Source organism: Aotus nancymaae, unplaced genomic scaffold, assembly GCF_030222135.1.
Source record: "Aotus nancymaae isolate 86718 unplaced genomic scaffold, 86718_ANA_hifiasm-v0.15.2.pri h1tg000040l, whole genome shotgun sequence".
NCBI lineage: Eukaryota > Metazoa > Chordata > Mammalia > Primates > Aotidae > Aotus > Aotus nancymaae.
Window position 1 is genome coordinate 107,128,853 of NW_026988454.1, and position 18,515 is coordinate 107,147,367.

Consider the following 18,515-nt stretch of genomic DNA (forward strand, 5'->3'; position numbering starts at 1 on the left):
GAGTAGGAGTAATACTTCATGTATGGGTAATTTCAATTCTTTGGTAAAGTGAATATTGGCTATGAGAAACAAGTTGAGAAGAAAATATTGGAAAATAAACACATTTTGATAGTTTACGTGAATATTCATGTTAAAATAATTTTCATTTCAGAAATTTTATTATTTTAAATTAAATCTAACACTACAGATTATTAAAGAAAATGCTGATCTTAGGTGGTAAAAAATACAGATGACTTCAAAAAAAATACAGCTCTAATTGCTTTTTGGGACTTTGGTAACCTCACTATCTAAAATTTTTAGGTTTTATAAATATTTTAAAAACATAAATATACAGATTAGAAATTTTACAAAATATTTTTTACTCCCTTTATTGTTGCATTTATTCATTTTATTTGGGCAATAAGATCTTATAGCAACAAGAAAAAGTTGTGATGGTACTTTTAGTTAGCATATCAGTAACATCTGAGCATTAGAACATCACACATCATCAATACACCTCAGAGCTCACCTAAGATTAGAGTACAGACATGGTATGTTTATGATATATCTACAGGCAATTTACTTTTCTCCAGAAAATGTTGCCACTAACATTTTATTCATTTTCCTCTGGCCTTAAAGTCCAAGTACATTTGCAGAGAGCTCAAGTTGACCGAGCACACTTAACTGAATTCACCCAGTTAATGGTATCCTGGGCCACTGGGTTAATAGCTTTAATTGTGAACTTTGAGAGAAGGAGAAGCCAAGGATATCTCAGTCTTTAGAGTTATAATTATACAAATTTACTAATATACATATGTTATATATATTTATATATTATATATGTTACATATAAATAGGTAATTAAATATGCTATATATATGTGTTATATATAAATATATATATAAATATGTATATAATTTAGGAAGCATTGGTTCTCTGAACCTTAGAAACAGTTGCTTCTCATTGGATAATCATAAGCTACTTCTCAGTGACAGACAAAATATATAGTCATTTTAATTTATCATGCTAAATTGTGTGAACCACAGGACTTTAATGTATTCCAAGTCCCTGGCACAAAGAATGTGCTTGTTAAACACTTTAAATCAGAGAAGAATAAAAATATACTGAATATATTGAACTACATTTTCATGTGTTCTACACCATTGGTAAACCTGTCTTTATTTTAAATGTAGATAACTTGTTTAATAAATATAAAACTATGTATTTGTTTGCAATTTTGAGGGACTGCAACACAGTGAGGTTATAAATGCTGGACTTTAACTTGGTGGATTTTGGTGCTATAGTGCCACCTTGTGGTTACTCATCTAAAAATGGACTTATCTTCAAAAAAAATCAAAAATAGACATAAAGAATAACTTGTGCTTTTGTGATATATGGTGCAAACATAAGTTTGTGCTGTGTTCTTACACACACACACACACACACACACACACACCAGAAACCTGAGTCTTAAAGTAGTAATTGTGCTTGAAAAGGAGAGAAATGGACCATCTTTCCAAGAGTAATCCTTTAATACTGAAAGTCTCTCATGTAGTAAAATCAGCTAAGTGGCCCATCTATTATTTCCAAACACACAATAATATAATTTCAATGGTTACATAAAAATGTCTTCCCACTCTTAATAATAAAGAAGAAAACAATAAAAAGAAATAATGTTTTCCTAGTTTGTTCAGAGCTTGTTTACATCATATTAAAATTATTTCTGATGAAATAAGGAAGTAGATGTGAAGAAAACATACATAGTGAAATAAAATTTTCTTAGAAGACTATGACTAGAAATTTCCAAAGCAGGTTGTTTAGAAATAAAGGCATATAATTTAGTATAAGGATAACACTGTCATTGAAAATATTTTTATTTCTACGAAGAAGATTATACACTTAATAAAGAAGATAATTTAGGGGAAATTGCATTAAAATATTTTTAAAGTACTGTGATTTTTTTTAAAAAGAGAGACTTTAAAAGGAACTGATGCCTTAATATTCTCCTTTATGGTAATATATCCTTGAATAAACTCTTTAAAATTGCTTACTTAAACTTTAAGTCCACATATTGCTTTTAGAATTGAGTCAATTTGTGAATAGAGGTTACTGAAAGAGAATCTGTGTCTATAGCTAACCTGGTACTAGAAAAGTCAGAAAGATCATTTTGTGGATCACGAGGTCAAGAGATCGAGACCATCCTGGTCAACATGGTGAAACCCCGTCTCTACTAAAAATACAAAAAATTAGCTGGGCACGGTGGCGCGTGCCTGTAATCCCAGCTACTCAGGAGGCTGAGGCAGGAGAATTGCCTGAACCCAGGAGGCGGAGGTTGCGGTGAGCCGAGATCGCGCCACTGCACTCCAGCCTGGGTAACAAGAGCGAAACTCTGTCTCAAAAAAAAGAAAAAGATCATTTTACATGTCCTCTTTTACTCAGAATGTCTTCCTTCACCCAGAGTATGTTTGCAGGTTAGCTCTGTAGTCTTAGATCCTAGGAAGATCTGTTATTGCAAAATATGAATAAATTCAGAGTCTTGGACTTATTTACATTCATTTTCACTTATTTACTGTCATTTTACTACTGGCTAAAATTTTCAAAGACTTTTTATTTTTAACTTTTACTACTTATGTAGGTACTTAACATTCATTGTGGAGGCATTGAGAAACAGAGATAGAATTAAAGTAAAATAAATTATCTGTAATCATAGCACCCATGATCATCACTGTTAACATATGTTATATCTCCCAAATCCTTTTTGCTTTTAGAAAATTACATGATGACTCTATGTACTGTTGAACATGTTCTAACCTGTTTTTCACTTAATCGTGCAGTTAAATAGCATCATCATTTTGTTTTATAGCTGCACCATAAAGTTATTCTCCATTGTGAGACATTTGGATGATTCTCAAATTTTCATTCTTAAAAAAAATACTATGAAGAGTCTTTATATAAATATATGTGTGCGTGTTGTATATCCTACACAAAACAAATATACAACATACGTCACCCATATGTGTTTGTCTTTATTTTTTATCTAGTGAGAGTTTCTTAGAATTTGTTAAATATTTCTAGAAAGGACTCATTGATAAGGAATTGCTGGGACAAAGACTATGGACAAGTGAAGACTTATCAATTGCTCACCACAAGGATTCCAATTTACTGTATATTCCTCCTAGTTTAGGTTTGCCCATTTAGCTTCAGTTCCAACAACACTGCCTTTTTTTCATTGATATTTATTTAAGTATAATGCACATATGGAAATGTGTATAAATGATAAGCTCAATGAATTCTCACAAACTGATATTATCAATGTAATCAACTCAGTTCAAAAATGCAGTATTACCAACACCCTCAAAGCCCTCTTTGTGTCCATTTATGTTCACACTTCAAAGGATAACTATTAGCCTCTCAATGCTTTGATTAGTGTGGTCTATTTTAGGACTTTATCTCCATGAAATCATATTATATGTCTTCTTTTGAGCCTTTTTTCAAACAAGCTTGTGTTTGTGAAATTAGTCCATATTGTTGAAGTTGTAGAGTGTTTTATATATTTCAGCTCTATGCTATACTATTTTGTTGCCAACATTCTTTTTAAATTGTTGTCTGAAAGTGTAAAATGCAGTGTTACAGTTTTCACTCAAAATCTTTGATTTAATGTGAGGTGGAACTTTTTTTTTTTTTTTTTTTTTTGGCTTTCCTGGTTATTTATATTTGCTCTAGTGTGACACTGGTCATTTATGGTTCCTCTGTGGTAATACTGGTTTTTCTATTGTAAATACATCTTTCACTTTTTCCCAAACAATAGGTTACATTGGCCTTTAGTTACAAAATAGAAGAATGGCTGTTGTTTCCTCACTGCTTCCCAAAAGGCCAATTAAGACTAAAATCTGTTCTTTTGACAAGGTAACAAGTTTCCCTTCTGGGACTCCTGTAGTTGCAGGGTCTTGATCCTCAGTAGTGAAAAGGAACATGATACGTGGATTCCAGATCCCAAAAGTGAATCATCCACATTTCAGGCTGAAGCTATTTCTCACCTATCATGCTGATTCCTCTGACTTGCTAATCCATACTATTTTAGGTCTTCTTTCAAAATCTGGTTTTCTTGAAATGCTGACCAGTCTTGGTTAACTGTTTGCTGCCCCAGGGTACAAAGCTTCTCTAAAGTTAAAGCTGACTCATACTCCCGGATTGATAAAGGGTGAGATAGATAAGAAACTCTACCTTAGGGGTTTGAGAATCACTGGGGATTTTAGGACAGAGATTCTGATTTATTGCCCTGGGGAGAAGCTTGGGCATTAGTCCTTTGAAAAGGGCTCCAGGTGATTCTAAGGGGCTGACAGGAGCAGAATCACGGAAATTTCTGGCTCCTAAGTTGATACACATTCAGGTGCACCAAATAGATCGGCTTTAACATCTAAGTAAATAAATGTCCCTGCCTGTTTCTATCATGGCAAACTCCCAGAGATGGGCCAACATCTTAATATTTGCCTTTTTCAACTACCGGACAATGCCACAAATTTCACTTCTAGAGTATAATTCCTTATTCTTCCTGCTTTGGTACATAGGAAATGAAAACTGTCCTAAGTGTACCAGTATTTTACTGCTGAATATGACTAAGCTCGTCAGATCATTATGTAATGTATGTTGTGGTAATGGAAAGAAAGCAATGGAGACCTTTCCATGTTGAAGAGTATAAGAAGAAGAAATGGAGGTAAAAAAAGCAGTCTATCCTTTTTAAACTTACCTTAGGTCCCAAAGAATTCTAGGGCTTTTTAAGGACTGTAGTTCTTCCTTTGTGAGACTTGGTAAGTATCCTTTTAAGTCTTGCAAAGGAAACTCTAGGAAAGTGGTTTAAAACCCACAGTCCCTTCGGCATGCCTGAAGGACACCAGAGCCAACTGAAAAAGCTCCCAGTGGCCATATGTTCAACAATTTGCACAAAAGACATAAACTGCTATTAGATTATAACCCAAAGTGCAAAATAAATGCCTATAATTACCTATGAGTTCTTGCTGACAGAAATATATGTTAGAATAAATAAATATGAGAAAATGGACAAATTTCCCATAAAGAAGAATTCTAAGTTTTTGTGTAGATACTCCTTATTCTTTGTGAGCTATGCATAGTGACATTTTTCCAAAACATACAATATGGAAAGACTAAGGGGAGACTTTATAGTGCAGATACCACCTCAGCCAGAAAATAAAGGTTAATATCAGCCATCATAATTCATATTGACATTATGTGTCCTTGATATAATGCTTTGAGGATGGCACTTCACCTCTGTGGTCTTCTCCCAAAACTCTGTAACTCCAGTCTTAACAGGAGAAAAACTTAGACAAACCCAAATCGAAGGACACTGTACAAAATACATGACTGGCACTTTGAGAGGCCAAGGCAGGCACATCACCTGAGGTCAGGAGTTCCAACCTGGCCAACATAGTGAAACCCCATCTCCACTAAAAGTACAAAAATTAGCCTGGCATGGTGGCATGTATCTATAATCCCAGCTACTCAAGAGGCTGAGCCAGGAGAATCTCTTGAACCCCGGAGGCGGAGGTTGCAGTGAACTGAGATCGCACCACTACACTCCAGCCTGGGTGACAGAGCAAGACTCCATCTCACAAAAACAAACAAATAAACAAACATGGCTTGTACTACTCAAAACAGTTCAGAGAAACTCACAGATCATAGGAGCCTAAGGATACCTGACTACTAATGTCATATGGTGTACTGGTAAGTTCCCAGAACAGATAAAAGACATTAGTTAAAAAATGTCTTTAGAAATGTTTTTTTTTTTTTTTTTTGAGAGGGAGTCTCATTCTGTCACCAGGCTAGAGTGCAATTATGCAATCTTGGCTTACTGCAAGCTCCGCCTCCTGGGTTCAAGTGATTCTCCTGCCTCCTCCTCCTGAGTAGCTGGGACTACAGGCACGTGTCACCATGCCCAGCTAATTTTTGGATTTTTAGTAAAGACGGGGTTTCACCATATTGGCCAGACTGGTCTGGATCTCTTCACCTTGTGATCCACTTGCCTAGGCTTCCCAAAGTGCTGGGATTATAGGCATGAGGCACTGCGCCCAGCCAGAAATGTATTTTTAAATGTCTAAAGAAATCTGAATATTGTATGGATTCTAATTAACAAAAACATGTCAATATGTGTTCTTTAGTTATGACAAATAGACCATAATAATATAAGATATGACAAAGAAACTAAACTGTAGTCAGTCTCTAAAACTTCTTCTAAGCCCACCTCTGCACTTCCTTATAAAATCCAGTTTTAACAATTTCTGCTAAGTCAGTTTAACAAGGACCCCTACACTCAATATCTAAACACCCTATCTGATTAGGTCTCTCCTCCTCCACCAACCCGAAGATCACGTCTGATCATCCTGACCTGTCTTCAGCAAAAATCCTGGTAGGTCAATTTAGCCAGAATTCCGTTCACCCCTGATCTTTTCTCCTAGTAATTTTTAATCCACTGACCCCAACTCCACTCCTTAGCCATAAATTCTCACTTGCCCATGCTGTATTTGGATTTGAGCACAAGCTATTTCTCCTGCATTGCACGTGGTCCCTGTACCTATTGCAGTGTTCCTAAAGAAGTCATCTTTGCTGTGCTTTAATACGCATTATTGAATAATGTTTTCTGTAACAGATGTTAACCATAGAGAAAACTGAGTGATATATAAGAACTTTGTTTTATCTTCCCAAATTTTGTAAAAATCAAAAACTACTTTAAAATCAAAAGTTTATCAAAAAAAGTAAAGCAGCAAAGGAAGGAAGGAAGGGAGAAAGAGATTCCCACATGGGCAGCAGCAGTCAGGATCTTGTCAAAAATTCAAATTGCCAAGTCCCAGCCCAGACCTTCTGAATCAAAACCTCTGGGGATGTAGCAGCGACCTATGATTAAGAAACACTCATCTAGTTGGTTGGCCAAGAGCTCTGCTTCCAGGTGCTTCTCATTTTCTATGTGGTCATGTTACTTTTTCTTTAATGCCCAAGAGTGAAGAATCAAATTAGCCTTTACTGTACCTTCTGATTACCAAATTGTTACCTTTCACAGAGGAATGGCATGCCTGCCTCTGTTCTTCTCATATTATTAGCATTTGAACTCCAGGACCCTTCTCAGACCCTGTTGTGCTCATGTCTTCCGTAACTTCTCCAGCACACACAGAGCCCTTCCACCTATGATATCCCTAAGCACATAATCATATGCCAACTCTCATGCTCCCAAAAGCTATAAATCAAGGCAGAGTGTAGATTTCCTGGAGACAGAGGACTTCACCTACCAGATGTTGACTCTGGGTAAATTGTTTGATCCCTCTGTACCTGAGTTTTCTTTCGGTGAATTGGGGATGATACAAGCATCCCCAATTCAAAGAAAGAATGGGTTTTGGGGATAATTGTGAATTAATACACATAATTTGTTAATAACAGCATCCAGCACTTACTGAGGACCCAATAAATATGAGCTGGTGTTACTGCTGGTGGTGAGTGTTTTGCCTCTTAAATATTTCTTCCTCCTTTTAAAGCAGTGGAGTTTTGTGTGCAAAGTAATGATTCTATGAATAAAGATTAGGTAAGTTGAATGAGTAAAGTGAGCCCACAAAATCCTATTTCAAACCCAGCGACTTCTCCCTCCCCTACCCTACACTTACCAGTCATCTAAGGCATTTCGATGTTGAATTCGAATGTTGAAAGTATTTCATGTTGCTTATAAAATGCCTTTAGAATAAATCTAGAGAATTGGATAGTATGTGAAAACCTGAAGTAAATTAACCTTACTCTGAGCTTCACCACCTACAGTTGAGCTGTTATCAACAAACAATACCATTTTACTTTTGATCAAAGATTATTCTAGTTCCAGAGAGCCTTAGCAGAGTTTCTGTTAGCCTCAGAGATAAGATTAGCCATAAAAGAAATAAGCACTCCAGGGACTGTTCTAGAGGCCGCTGGGTAAGTAACATGTTTGAATAACCAGTTCAGATTTTGCTTATTTGCTCTTTACCACAGGTTAACTAGAAATGCAACAATTTACATGCCATAAACATACAAGCTTTAGGTGGTTTGGTTTGTTTTCCAGATGGGAATTAACGTGGTGGACTCTGCAGTATCCGGATTAGGTGGTTGCCCTTATGCAAAAGGTGCTTCTGGGAATGTAGCCACTGAGGATTTGATATATATGCTTAATGGCCTGGGGCTCAATACAGTAAGTTGCTTTAACATATTTTAATATTCATGCATTCCTTGCAGCCCCAAGTTGCAATGCTTCTCAGATGTGGGAAGCAATTTCGAGGTCAACGTTTTACTACAATTTTGCTATTTGCTAAAATGCACAGTAGGAAAATACAATAAAAATTCTTTTGGGGGCTTTATGAAGTAACTCATCGCTATAGCTCAATCACCATTAATGCTATTATTTCACATTTTTATAGTGCTTCATGACCTCTAAAGTACTTTTTCATGTATCTGATTCGATTTTACACACTTTGTGAGTTGGAGTCTGTGTCTTTGCTCTTAAGATTTTTGAGTTTTGCAGTTTTGTTTTTTGTATGGATGTTTTTCTTGGATAAAATGGAGATCTTGATTGTCTCACAGTGACAACTACGGCTTCTGGAAAAAATCCCAGGACACTTTGTAAATTATCAGTGAAAGAGAGGAGCTTCATAATGCTTAGCATGTGAGACCCTGGATGGCAAGAACAGTCTCATTGCAAGTTGTACCTGAAAAGTCACACGCTATATAACCACATCCATCACAATCAGCATCTTGTTTTGTCCAATGATTGTTAGCACGACCTATTAGTCTATAGAACAGCTTTATTTAAGAAAAAGATATAAAAATCACAGATGATTAGACATTTAAAATTTCTGAGATGTAAAATCATCATCTGTATTATAAAATGGATTTTACTCTCTGCTGCTCCTACCCCTCCTTTTCATCACTCTACTTACACGGACATGCCTGCAGCTTAAACTTGCTTCAAGTCTACAGTTTTATAGCATTTTATTCCTCACTTCTACCCCTTGCTCAGGTTTCTACTGCCACATGAAATGGCTTTATACCTCGTATTCCATTTCACCTGGAAAGTCAGTCACCACCATCCTAAAAAAATGCCATCTAGCATCTCCCTGTCTGTCCCCAGGTCAAATTGTTCGTCCCTCTCCTTAGTGTTTTCTTGTTCCCCTCTGTAGTCCCTCTAAACTTACCAAAAGCTTATAGCATTATCTTGTTTATGTGTCTAGCTTCCCATACAACCACAGAGCAATTATGACAGCTTATTCCTACCTGTTGCCTATGGCATAAAGACGCTCAATACATATTTATAGAAAGACTGATTTCACTTGGCACTAAACACCAACAGCTGTTGCTTGTAAACACCAAAAGCTATTGCCTATCTTCTCTGGTTAGAAATATTATTTATATCATATTTTAATCATTACTATCAGAAGCCAATGACATAAAATGAGCATAAATAGTTCCTTTCTTAGAAATTTAGATGACTAAATCGAACTCCACTGATAGCTTTTGGTTGTTTGTCCCCTCTTTACTACTGTGCCGTGACTACACTGATGCAGGTCTGCATCCCTTTCCCGGGTGTTCATCCTCTATACTCATCACTGGCTCCAGACTTGCCTTTAAATCTATCCTCCAAGTTACCATCAAAGGATTACACCTAACATACAAGTATGAATAGACTCCACTTCTCCTTGAGCACTCACCAGTGGATTCTAATTTCCTGAAAGCAAGGCTGTGCTCTATCACACAATCTGGCCTATTAATACTTTTTCTAGTACTAATGATTTATTTTATCTTCATCCATATATGCCATGATATTATTAAGCTATCTTGGACTGCTCTTCTCTCTGCCTATGAACAATGCCCCATACATCCTCCATCCTCTTTTATACTGTTAGTATAAAACTCGGGTCAGGCTTTACCTTTCTTTGCAGCTTTCCCTGACATATTCCCTTCTGCTTTTTTTTGCCCCTCATTGGGTTGGTGGCCTCACACCTCTGCCTCCATAATAACCTGGGCATATCTCTATCTGTGGCTTTAACTATGGTACAGAATTTTCTGTTACGAGTCCACATTGCCTGCTTGATCATGATGGCAGAAACCACATTCTACATGAGGTTCTTGAAACTCCAGAGAGTATCGTAGTACATGAGGCATATTTAAGCACCTGATAAACGATTTAAGAATATATACAGTGTTGTTTCAAAATGATATCTATTGATTAAATAAAGTGGTAGAGAAAAGCCAAAACAAAAATCTTCTTTATTGTGAAATCAACAAATTCTACTGCATAATTGTTACAAATGGAATTACTGTAAAGAGAAGAAAAACATTAATAACTAAAATCTCTCTATCGACCCTTGCTGGCTGTAATTTATAAGTGAAAGGCATCTGAAGTTAATTGTTTATGAAATTTAAGTATCACTAGATTAAGGATGTTAAACTAAAAATGTGCCTAACAGATACTCCATGTAAATCCATTACCATGACAAAACCAAATTTCTCAAACCAAAGCAAATGTTAGTATCCTGAAAACAACTTTATAATAAAAACACATCATGAAAATAATTTATGTATCATTTTACAAAATATTTTTAATTTTTAAAGAGATACATAATTAGCTATATTGAAATGCCTCTAATTTCTAAAATGATACTCGGTTATGAAAAGCCGTGACACACTTCCATAGCTATTAAAGAGTATTTTTTAAAAGCAAGGAAAACTGACTATTTTCCATTTTAAGCCCACAGCGTTTCTAGTTCATATTGAGGGAGAACATAGAAACTTACGAAATGCCATGTAAGGGCAAGTTTGTGCTTAATCCTCCTAATGCTTTGCCTCCTCCTGAGACAAAAGTGCTGGGTGGAGACTTTGATAGTGACCCTTTCATTACACCAAAGCCAAGACCATGCCCTGAACTTGGCCTTAATACCCAACTGCATATCTGTCATCCGTGGATTTTCCTAAGCTTTTGTTGATTCTGTTTATACTTTCAGACAGTGCAACCTCTCAGGCAAATGAGTTCCAGATGTATACTAAATACTACTTCATTTTATTTCACTTGCAACTAGCTTCTTCAATATCATACTAGTGTTTCTGACCTTGATTTAAAAAACATATATGTATATATATGCATTCACCTTTTCTGTAATCCTTACGGCTTTTTCAAGTTTGTTTCTTCATACAGTAAAGAGGATAGTTTTTTTTTTCTAAGTCAGTTCTTATCTATTAACTTCTCCAAAACATTATCATTTTGATTGTCCTTCACTGATGTTTTGTAGACTGTTTTTGTAGTTCCATTATGGTCATTCCTAGACTTTAGATACCAGCCTGAATTGTGATGTTATTCAAGTGTGTCTACCTATATTATTAGACAAGGGTCAAATTCAAGATATGCTGTAATAAAGCAGAAAAATCTAAAATGTTGACAACGTTATTCATGAAAACACATGTTGCCCCAGAACTGATAATGACCAACACCACTTCGTTTAGTAATTTTAATGGTTAAGTAACTACTAATAAAATTTAAAAGGCTATGTTTTGTTTTTTATTTCTCTAATTCCTCTGCCTTCCTGGTATTCTTTCTTTTCCTCACCAGGGTGTGAATCTGTACAAAGTGATGGAAGCTGGTGACTTTATTTGCAAAGCTGTGAATAAAACCACAAACTCTAAAGTAGCACAAGCCTCCTTCAATGCTTGACTTCAGTGGATTTATGAGTTAAGGTTGAGAAGATCAATTTCAGCTACAATACTCATCTGAAAATCATTAATGTCAACTTTTCTGATATGTGAAGTAATAGACAAGAGTGGCAAAAAAGAGATACTTTTCAAAAAGATTATAACTGGATAGATTAAGTCAACAAAAAGCAGTATCAGTCATCAGGTAAATTGCAAGCTGAGGATAAATAATAAACTTGTCATACTTTTGAACTTGGAAACAAAGTCTCTTCTGCGCTTGTAGAAATAACTTTTTAATTTAGTAGACTGGAAAGTCGACTTCATATTTCCCCAAGAATCAAATACTGTGTTAATACTTAATCAAGCAGGCTTAGCACAGTGTACACATTTTCAGTAGTTTATGAGCTCCTGCATAATATGCAGAGTGTGTGGCCTCAATATTATGCATTATGCCTCTGGATCTCAACTATTCATTTGCCAAGTCAGTTAAGTTATGGACCAAAAGCCAAATCTCCATCTGACCCTACATAATTTTAGCAATAGAACTTTCATATTTCAAGTATGGCTAACATCTGTTAACTATTTCAGTGACTTTATCTGCTTCCAAGAGGCTATGGCCAATGGCAAGATGCCATATCCTGGAAACATATTACAACCTCCCGTGTTTGTTACATGCATCCAGTTTACCATACGTTACCTTTCATCAGTCATAGTAAAAACCAGCATGGTGTTACTCAACTATTGAGAAATTGTAAGCTATTATTTTTGTCCTGATGTCTAAATTGCAGTGATAAGAATAGGTTGATACAGGTATCATAATCTGCTTTTATACTTTTCAGATCACTTTCAAATAGCACAAGGAAATATCATTGTGATCCTAAGAATATTAAGATAGTTTTAAGTTAATGAAATGCCTGTTTTCCTTTGATTCATGGTGCTTTGATTACATCACATGATTTTTTGGGGTTGACTTTTTTAGTGGTTATTTTAAAAGTTGAAGTGGCTGAAATTTTGTTTATTGCCCTAGAAATTATTGCCAGAAATTGTAAGCTTTAATATATCAAAGACAGAGATGAGGAGCAGGAGAACTATTCAAGAAAAACATTTCTGTAACCTATGCAAATTATATGGGGGCAGTATTATTACACATGGATCTGAAATGTCAGTTCTAGTATTTATATAGACCTTTCTAGTAATAGCCAGGTGATATGATCTTTGAATAAATTTGAATAAAAATTGAAAAATAGAAATGAGTATTGTGAACTTTCTAGGAAACATTCATTAAAACCATTGAAAAAAATAAATTCAAGAAAATAAGAGAAATACTGATTATAATTACGTTGCATGGTTCTGAAGCGGGAATACTGAGAGCAACTCTCTGTTTTGGGAGTTGGGGGAAATGCAGGGAGCAGACAAAATCCAAGCTGCTTATGAATCTTTTTCAGTTCCATCTCCCTGTGCATCTCTTCTCATGAAGTACATGACCCTGCGCACTGTGGCAGTAATGGGACACCTGCCCTTAGCGGGTACAGCTAGATATGTACCCCATATTCTGAGGAGACTGACTTCCTATCTCTTACAAAGCTGCACAGTTCTTAATTTGAGATATTTGGAAAAGCATCTCTTATTACAAACCTCTTATAGTAACAATTAAGGGGAAAACATTGCTGTTTTGAAATGAAAACCATAGACTTTGAAAGGCAGAGCAAGTAGTCAGAAACTCCAAGTACAGTCTAGAGCACAGTTACATAGCATCCACGTCAGTCTGCTGAGACACTTCCATGGATACGCTGATGCTACCACATCACATGTACTATGAGAAAGCTTGTTACAGGTATTTTGTATCCTTTCCCCACACAAACCATCTCCATCATCCCTTTGATAGCTTAAAGAGAATTTCTTTTCTGGTTTTCTTTTCTCTACCTTATTTATTTTTTTGGCCTCTTCCTTCTCTTTATGTTTAACTGCAGACTCACAAATGCACAGCTGCCTACATCCTCACAACTCAACATGTGGTCCAGGACCAGCAGGATCATTCCCTGGGACCTTCTGAGAAATATAGAATCTGAGATTTCACTCCATATCTATTGCATCCCAGTTTGCATTTTAAACAAGATCCTTATATGACTCATATGCAAATTAACTTTGAGAAGCACTTGCCTATTTGATACCTCCTCTTGGGTGTCTAACAGGCATCTCAAGCTTCATGTATATTCAAAATCCTTGTCCCATTTTTTCACTTTGTGCACTGTAGTCTAGCCCACTGTCTTCTCTCTGATCTTGGAACAAGGCACACTCAGATCCATCTCAGGTCCTTTATCTTAATTTTGTCTCTGCCTGTAATGCTGTTTCCCTGGCTCTTTCCCTGGGCATGACTGGCTCCCTCTTGTCACTGAGGTCTCAGCATCCATTTGACCTCCTTAATGAATCTTCCTGGACAACTCAGTTTAAAGCAAGTCCTGTTACATTCTCTCACCTCGACTGTTTTAATTATTAATTATAGGATGTTTACCTTCTTATTTATTTGTTCTTTCTTTTTCCAACTCCATGAGAGCAAGGGCTTTGCTATCTTGTTCACTCTGAGTTCCATAGTGCCTAGAACATAGTGCTAGGGTCTGGCAGTAAATACCAATAAATGTTAATTGGAGTGAAGAATAGAAATGCGTTTAATTCAAACATTTGGGAGTTTAAAGAAGAAAACTATTCTAAATGAATTCTGTTTTCTAAATATATATATATATATATATATATATATATATATATAACATATATTCAAATATATATATGAAATATATCCTGAGCCCTTAATAGATTTTTAGGGTTTATTTGTCCCAGTTTTAGATTTTTAGGGTTTATTTGTCCCAGTTTGTCATATGTTGACTATGTCCCAGACATATTTTATATGTCCCAGACATATTTGTCATATGTTGAATGACTGAATTAAGGAATGAACGCATATATACATGAAAGAGGTTAAGAAAATTTAGGTAAACCATAACTGTAAGGGAAATACACATCTTTTTAAGCAGGAATAAAGTAAAACTGAAACTGCTGGAATTGATAACAACAAATTGACTATATCGATAGCAATAAAAACCTTCCTGAGGTAAAGAGGCAACAGCTCTAATAAACAACTAATTAGCTTTGCTATGGGCATTAAAAAGTGCACGCAATTCCTTTCTGTCTTACACACATGCACAGGGGCGCACACACATGCACGTATAATACACCATTCCAGATATGACCAGGAAAGTTTAGTTTTCTCATCAAACTTCTGTAAACTGTGTCTTCTCTATCGAAGAAACGAGAACTACATTGCCTATTTAAAAGTATACTGTAACATGTCATCAAAGAAAAGCAAGCCTGTTATACCAGCTGTTATCTATATGATTAGGAGATAAAAATTTCATAATGATTTGATATCAAGACCTCATTACTTCAGTATTCCTTAAACTCCCGTAGTAATGTATAGGTACTTCAGAGTCCAGTCTTAGCAGAGACACGCCCTTAATTTTCTGTCACTGACACACAAACTTATTATCTGTGATCTTGATTCATGTTGTACATTAGATTAATCAGTGGATGATGGGAGAGGAGCGTAACAATACCGATGCCTGAACTTCACCCTCGGATATTTTAATTGGTCTGGAGTAGTACTTCAGGCATCAGCATTTAAAAAATTGTACATAAGGCAGTTCTCATGTGCAAATTTAGTTGAAAATCTCCACTCTGGAGCAATGGTTTTCAAAGTGTGATCCCAGGAGCAGTAGCATCAGCAACATGGCCTGCTTTTCTCGGGAGCTTCATCCAGAGAAAACTGCATCATCTCAGAGTCAGCTTATAAAATCCGGATTGTGAATCTGCGTATACTCCAGAGATGGAGGACAGTAATAGGACACGAACTGTGTTAGCCAGTCCTTGCCTTGCTATCCCGAGACTGGGTAATTTATAAGAAAAGAGGCTGAACCTCATCGTTCTGCAGGCTGTACAGGAAGCATAGCTCCAGCACCTGCTTCTGGGAGAGACTCAGGAAGTTTTTACTTATGATGGAAGGTGAAGTGAGAGCAGGCACTTTACATGGAAAAACAGGAGCAAGACAGAGAGTAGGAAGCAGGTACCACACTTTACAACAACAAGATGTTCAGAGGACTCAGGACTCACTATCATGACGACAGCACCAAAGGATGTTAAACCGTTTATTAGAAATCTGCCCTCATGATCCAATCACCTTCCACCAGGCCTCACCTCCAACACTGAGGATTATAGTTCAACATGAGATTTAGAGGGGATACACATCCAAATTATGTAACCAACTCATTAGAATTCAAATTAGGATTCGCTAGAGATGCAAATTCTCAAATTCCAACACAGATGTCTAAATCAGAAACTCTGGGCTGAGGCCCAGTAATCTGTGTTTTTACAGATCTTCCAGGGGATTCTGAAAAACCCTAAAGTTTGAGAATCACTGCCCTTCTAAGGCAGTGATTTACCACATTTGTAATTAGTAAAGGAGAAAAATGAATACGATTTGGTTTCTTGAATGCCTCATATCTACACAAAAAAGCATTACTTTGAACTAGCGCTCATATAATCCAAACAGCCATACCTTTCCAGCCTACATTTCCAGTGTGAACAGTGCTGACAAGAGAGAAGTGAGGTCTACAAAACAGATGTCAATGTCCTCTGCCACATTTCTTCCCTTGACTGTTTCTAGCTTCATAAGTTCTAAGAGACATGTGAATAGCCTCATCATTAGGATTTCTCCAGGAGGCTTGAGTCTAAGAAAAATTCCACCAGGGTTCTATCGATTCTTCTTTGGCACCATCTGATCTCAGGCTCTGGAAGCACACAATTCAGCTTTGAGTCGTGGCTCTTTTACTCTATGCAAACTTGTTCAATTTACCTAAGGTCTTTAAACCTAATTTCAAACCTCACTTCCTTTACCTGTAAAACAAGAGCCTTTATTTATACAGCTATTGGAAGGATTTCATGAAATAATGCTTATTAGTGTTTGGCAAAGTGCCTGGTACTTAGAAGTAATCGATAAATGTTAATAATCATCAGTTCTATTCTCTTTTCTTATAGCACTGCCCTGGAGTGGAACTTCCCCTCCATTGTGAGTTAATAATTAGGGAGGTTCTCTTTCTATATCCTGTTCCATGTAAAGTGTATGTTGTCTTAAAGGGCCTGCAATAATCCCAAAAAAGACAGCTCACCATCAAACTCCAGGACCACATAGTCTTAAATTGGTACCAGAGTCCCATGTTTTCCTTATTATGCTGTACCACTGAGGTATGCGTGCTGACCTAACTCTTTCCTGTACTTCATATGGCAGTACTTTGCTATAGAACTTGTTTTGAGACTTCTGCTGAAAAAAAATTATCTAAGAAATATCATAACTGGCTTGAACTCTATATTCTGCATCATCTAAAGTCAAAAATTTCGTTAACATTAGGAATTTGTTTCAGTCTCTTGGCAGTTGGACAGGTGAGCAGATAGATGTTGATATCTGTTTTCATATTAGTTGTATTTATTCGGCGGACTACCTAGAAAGCTTCTGCTTTCTTCTTGTTCTTCCTGGTTCATTTTAAAGCAGAACTGCATGCTTAGTTGAAGAGTACTATTCTTTGCTTCTCTGAGGGTCATCTTTTTTTTTGACTTGAGCCATAGTATCAAACTTATGTGGCTTATAAAAGGGATTATGCCCTTCTAGGAATTAAGAGGAAATAAATCAAAACTTCTGATTACCATGTCATCTGAACTTTCCTTCTCCAGCTAGTTATTTAAGGCCTTTGTCATTAATGAGGCAGAGCAAAATATCATAGGTAGCCAGCCAGAACATTATCCTGAACTGCATGAATCCTGAAAAGGTGTCTTCAATCAGAAGGCCTTCAGAGTGACCTCTCACTATCTGTACGCTAATGCCAATGTATTAGATTGTTGGGCAGACCTTCCAGCAGCATTCAGAGAGGTCCACAGAAATACAAAGAATCACTGCCTGCTTTTCGCAGAAGCTTTGTCTAGATAAAACTGAATCATCTGGTAGTCATCTCACAAAATCTGTACTGTAAATGTGTGTATATTCCAGAGGTGAAGGGAGGGTGTAGGGTACCAATATCTGTCTCCTTTTATAACAGACTGTATGCTCAGTACCTATCACATTAGTACACAGAAAAACGTATCTATGGACCTTCCTTTAATCAAAGAACGGTATGTCTTTGTTTCTCTCAACTGTAAACATCTTCAAAGAATTCAAGGATGAGAGTAGTTCAAGCTAGAATTATGGGCATGAGGAAGAAGGAAGAAACATGTGATAACAAATGCTAAGAGCCTAAGTAGGGATAGATATATTTCTGTAAGGGGTTTGTACATATGTGGAGAAGATATGTCCATCCAGTCATTAAAAGCCTCTTGATATTCTACCTCCTGGACATTTTTTTTTTTTTTTTTTAACTTCACACAGAGCCTCACTCTGTCACCCAGGCTGGAAAGAAGTGGTATGATCTCTGCTGACTACAACCTCTGCCTCCTTCCTGGGTTCAAGCCTCAGCCACCAGAGTAGCTGGGATTATAGGCATGCACTACCACACTTGAATGATTTTTGTATTTTTAGTAGAGACAGGCTTTTGCCACACTGGCCAGGCTGGTCTCAAACTCCTGACCTCAAGAGATCCTCCTGCTTAGGCCTCCCAAACTGCTGTGATTACAGACATGAGCCCCTTCACCTGGCTGGAAATTGTCTTTTACCCTTGACTGGCTAGGGACTGTTCCCCGAACCTTCTGAATTTTTATAACCGTGCGCCATTTTTATTGGGTATTTAGTGTGTACAGCC

The 18,515-nt window shown here is 36.5% G+C and overlaps 1 protein-coding gene across 2 annotated transcripts in view; it reads left to right on the top strand.

Annotated features, from left to right (window-relative positions):
• Positions 1-13,080, top strand: part of HMGCLL1 (3-hydroxy-3-methylglutaryl-CoA lyase like 1) — a 149,032-nt gene extending 135,952 nt beyond the window's left edge. Inside the window, exons 8-9 of one of the 2 annotated variants that reach the window (XM_021665431.2) lie at positions 8,069-8,194; positions 11,603-13,079. In XM_021665431.2, coding sequence (XP_021521106.1) covers positions 8,069-8,194; positions 11,603-11,704 — 228 coding nt within the window. In that variant the 3' untranslated portion in view covers positions 11,705-13,079. Of the gene's footprint in view, positions 1-8,068; positions 8,195-11,602 lie in introns of both variants that reach the window. The other variant, XM_021665434.2, reaches the window with a different exon arrangement.
• The last annotated feature ends 5,435 nt before the right edge of the window (positions 13,081-18,515 follow it).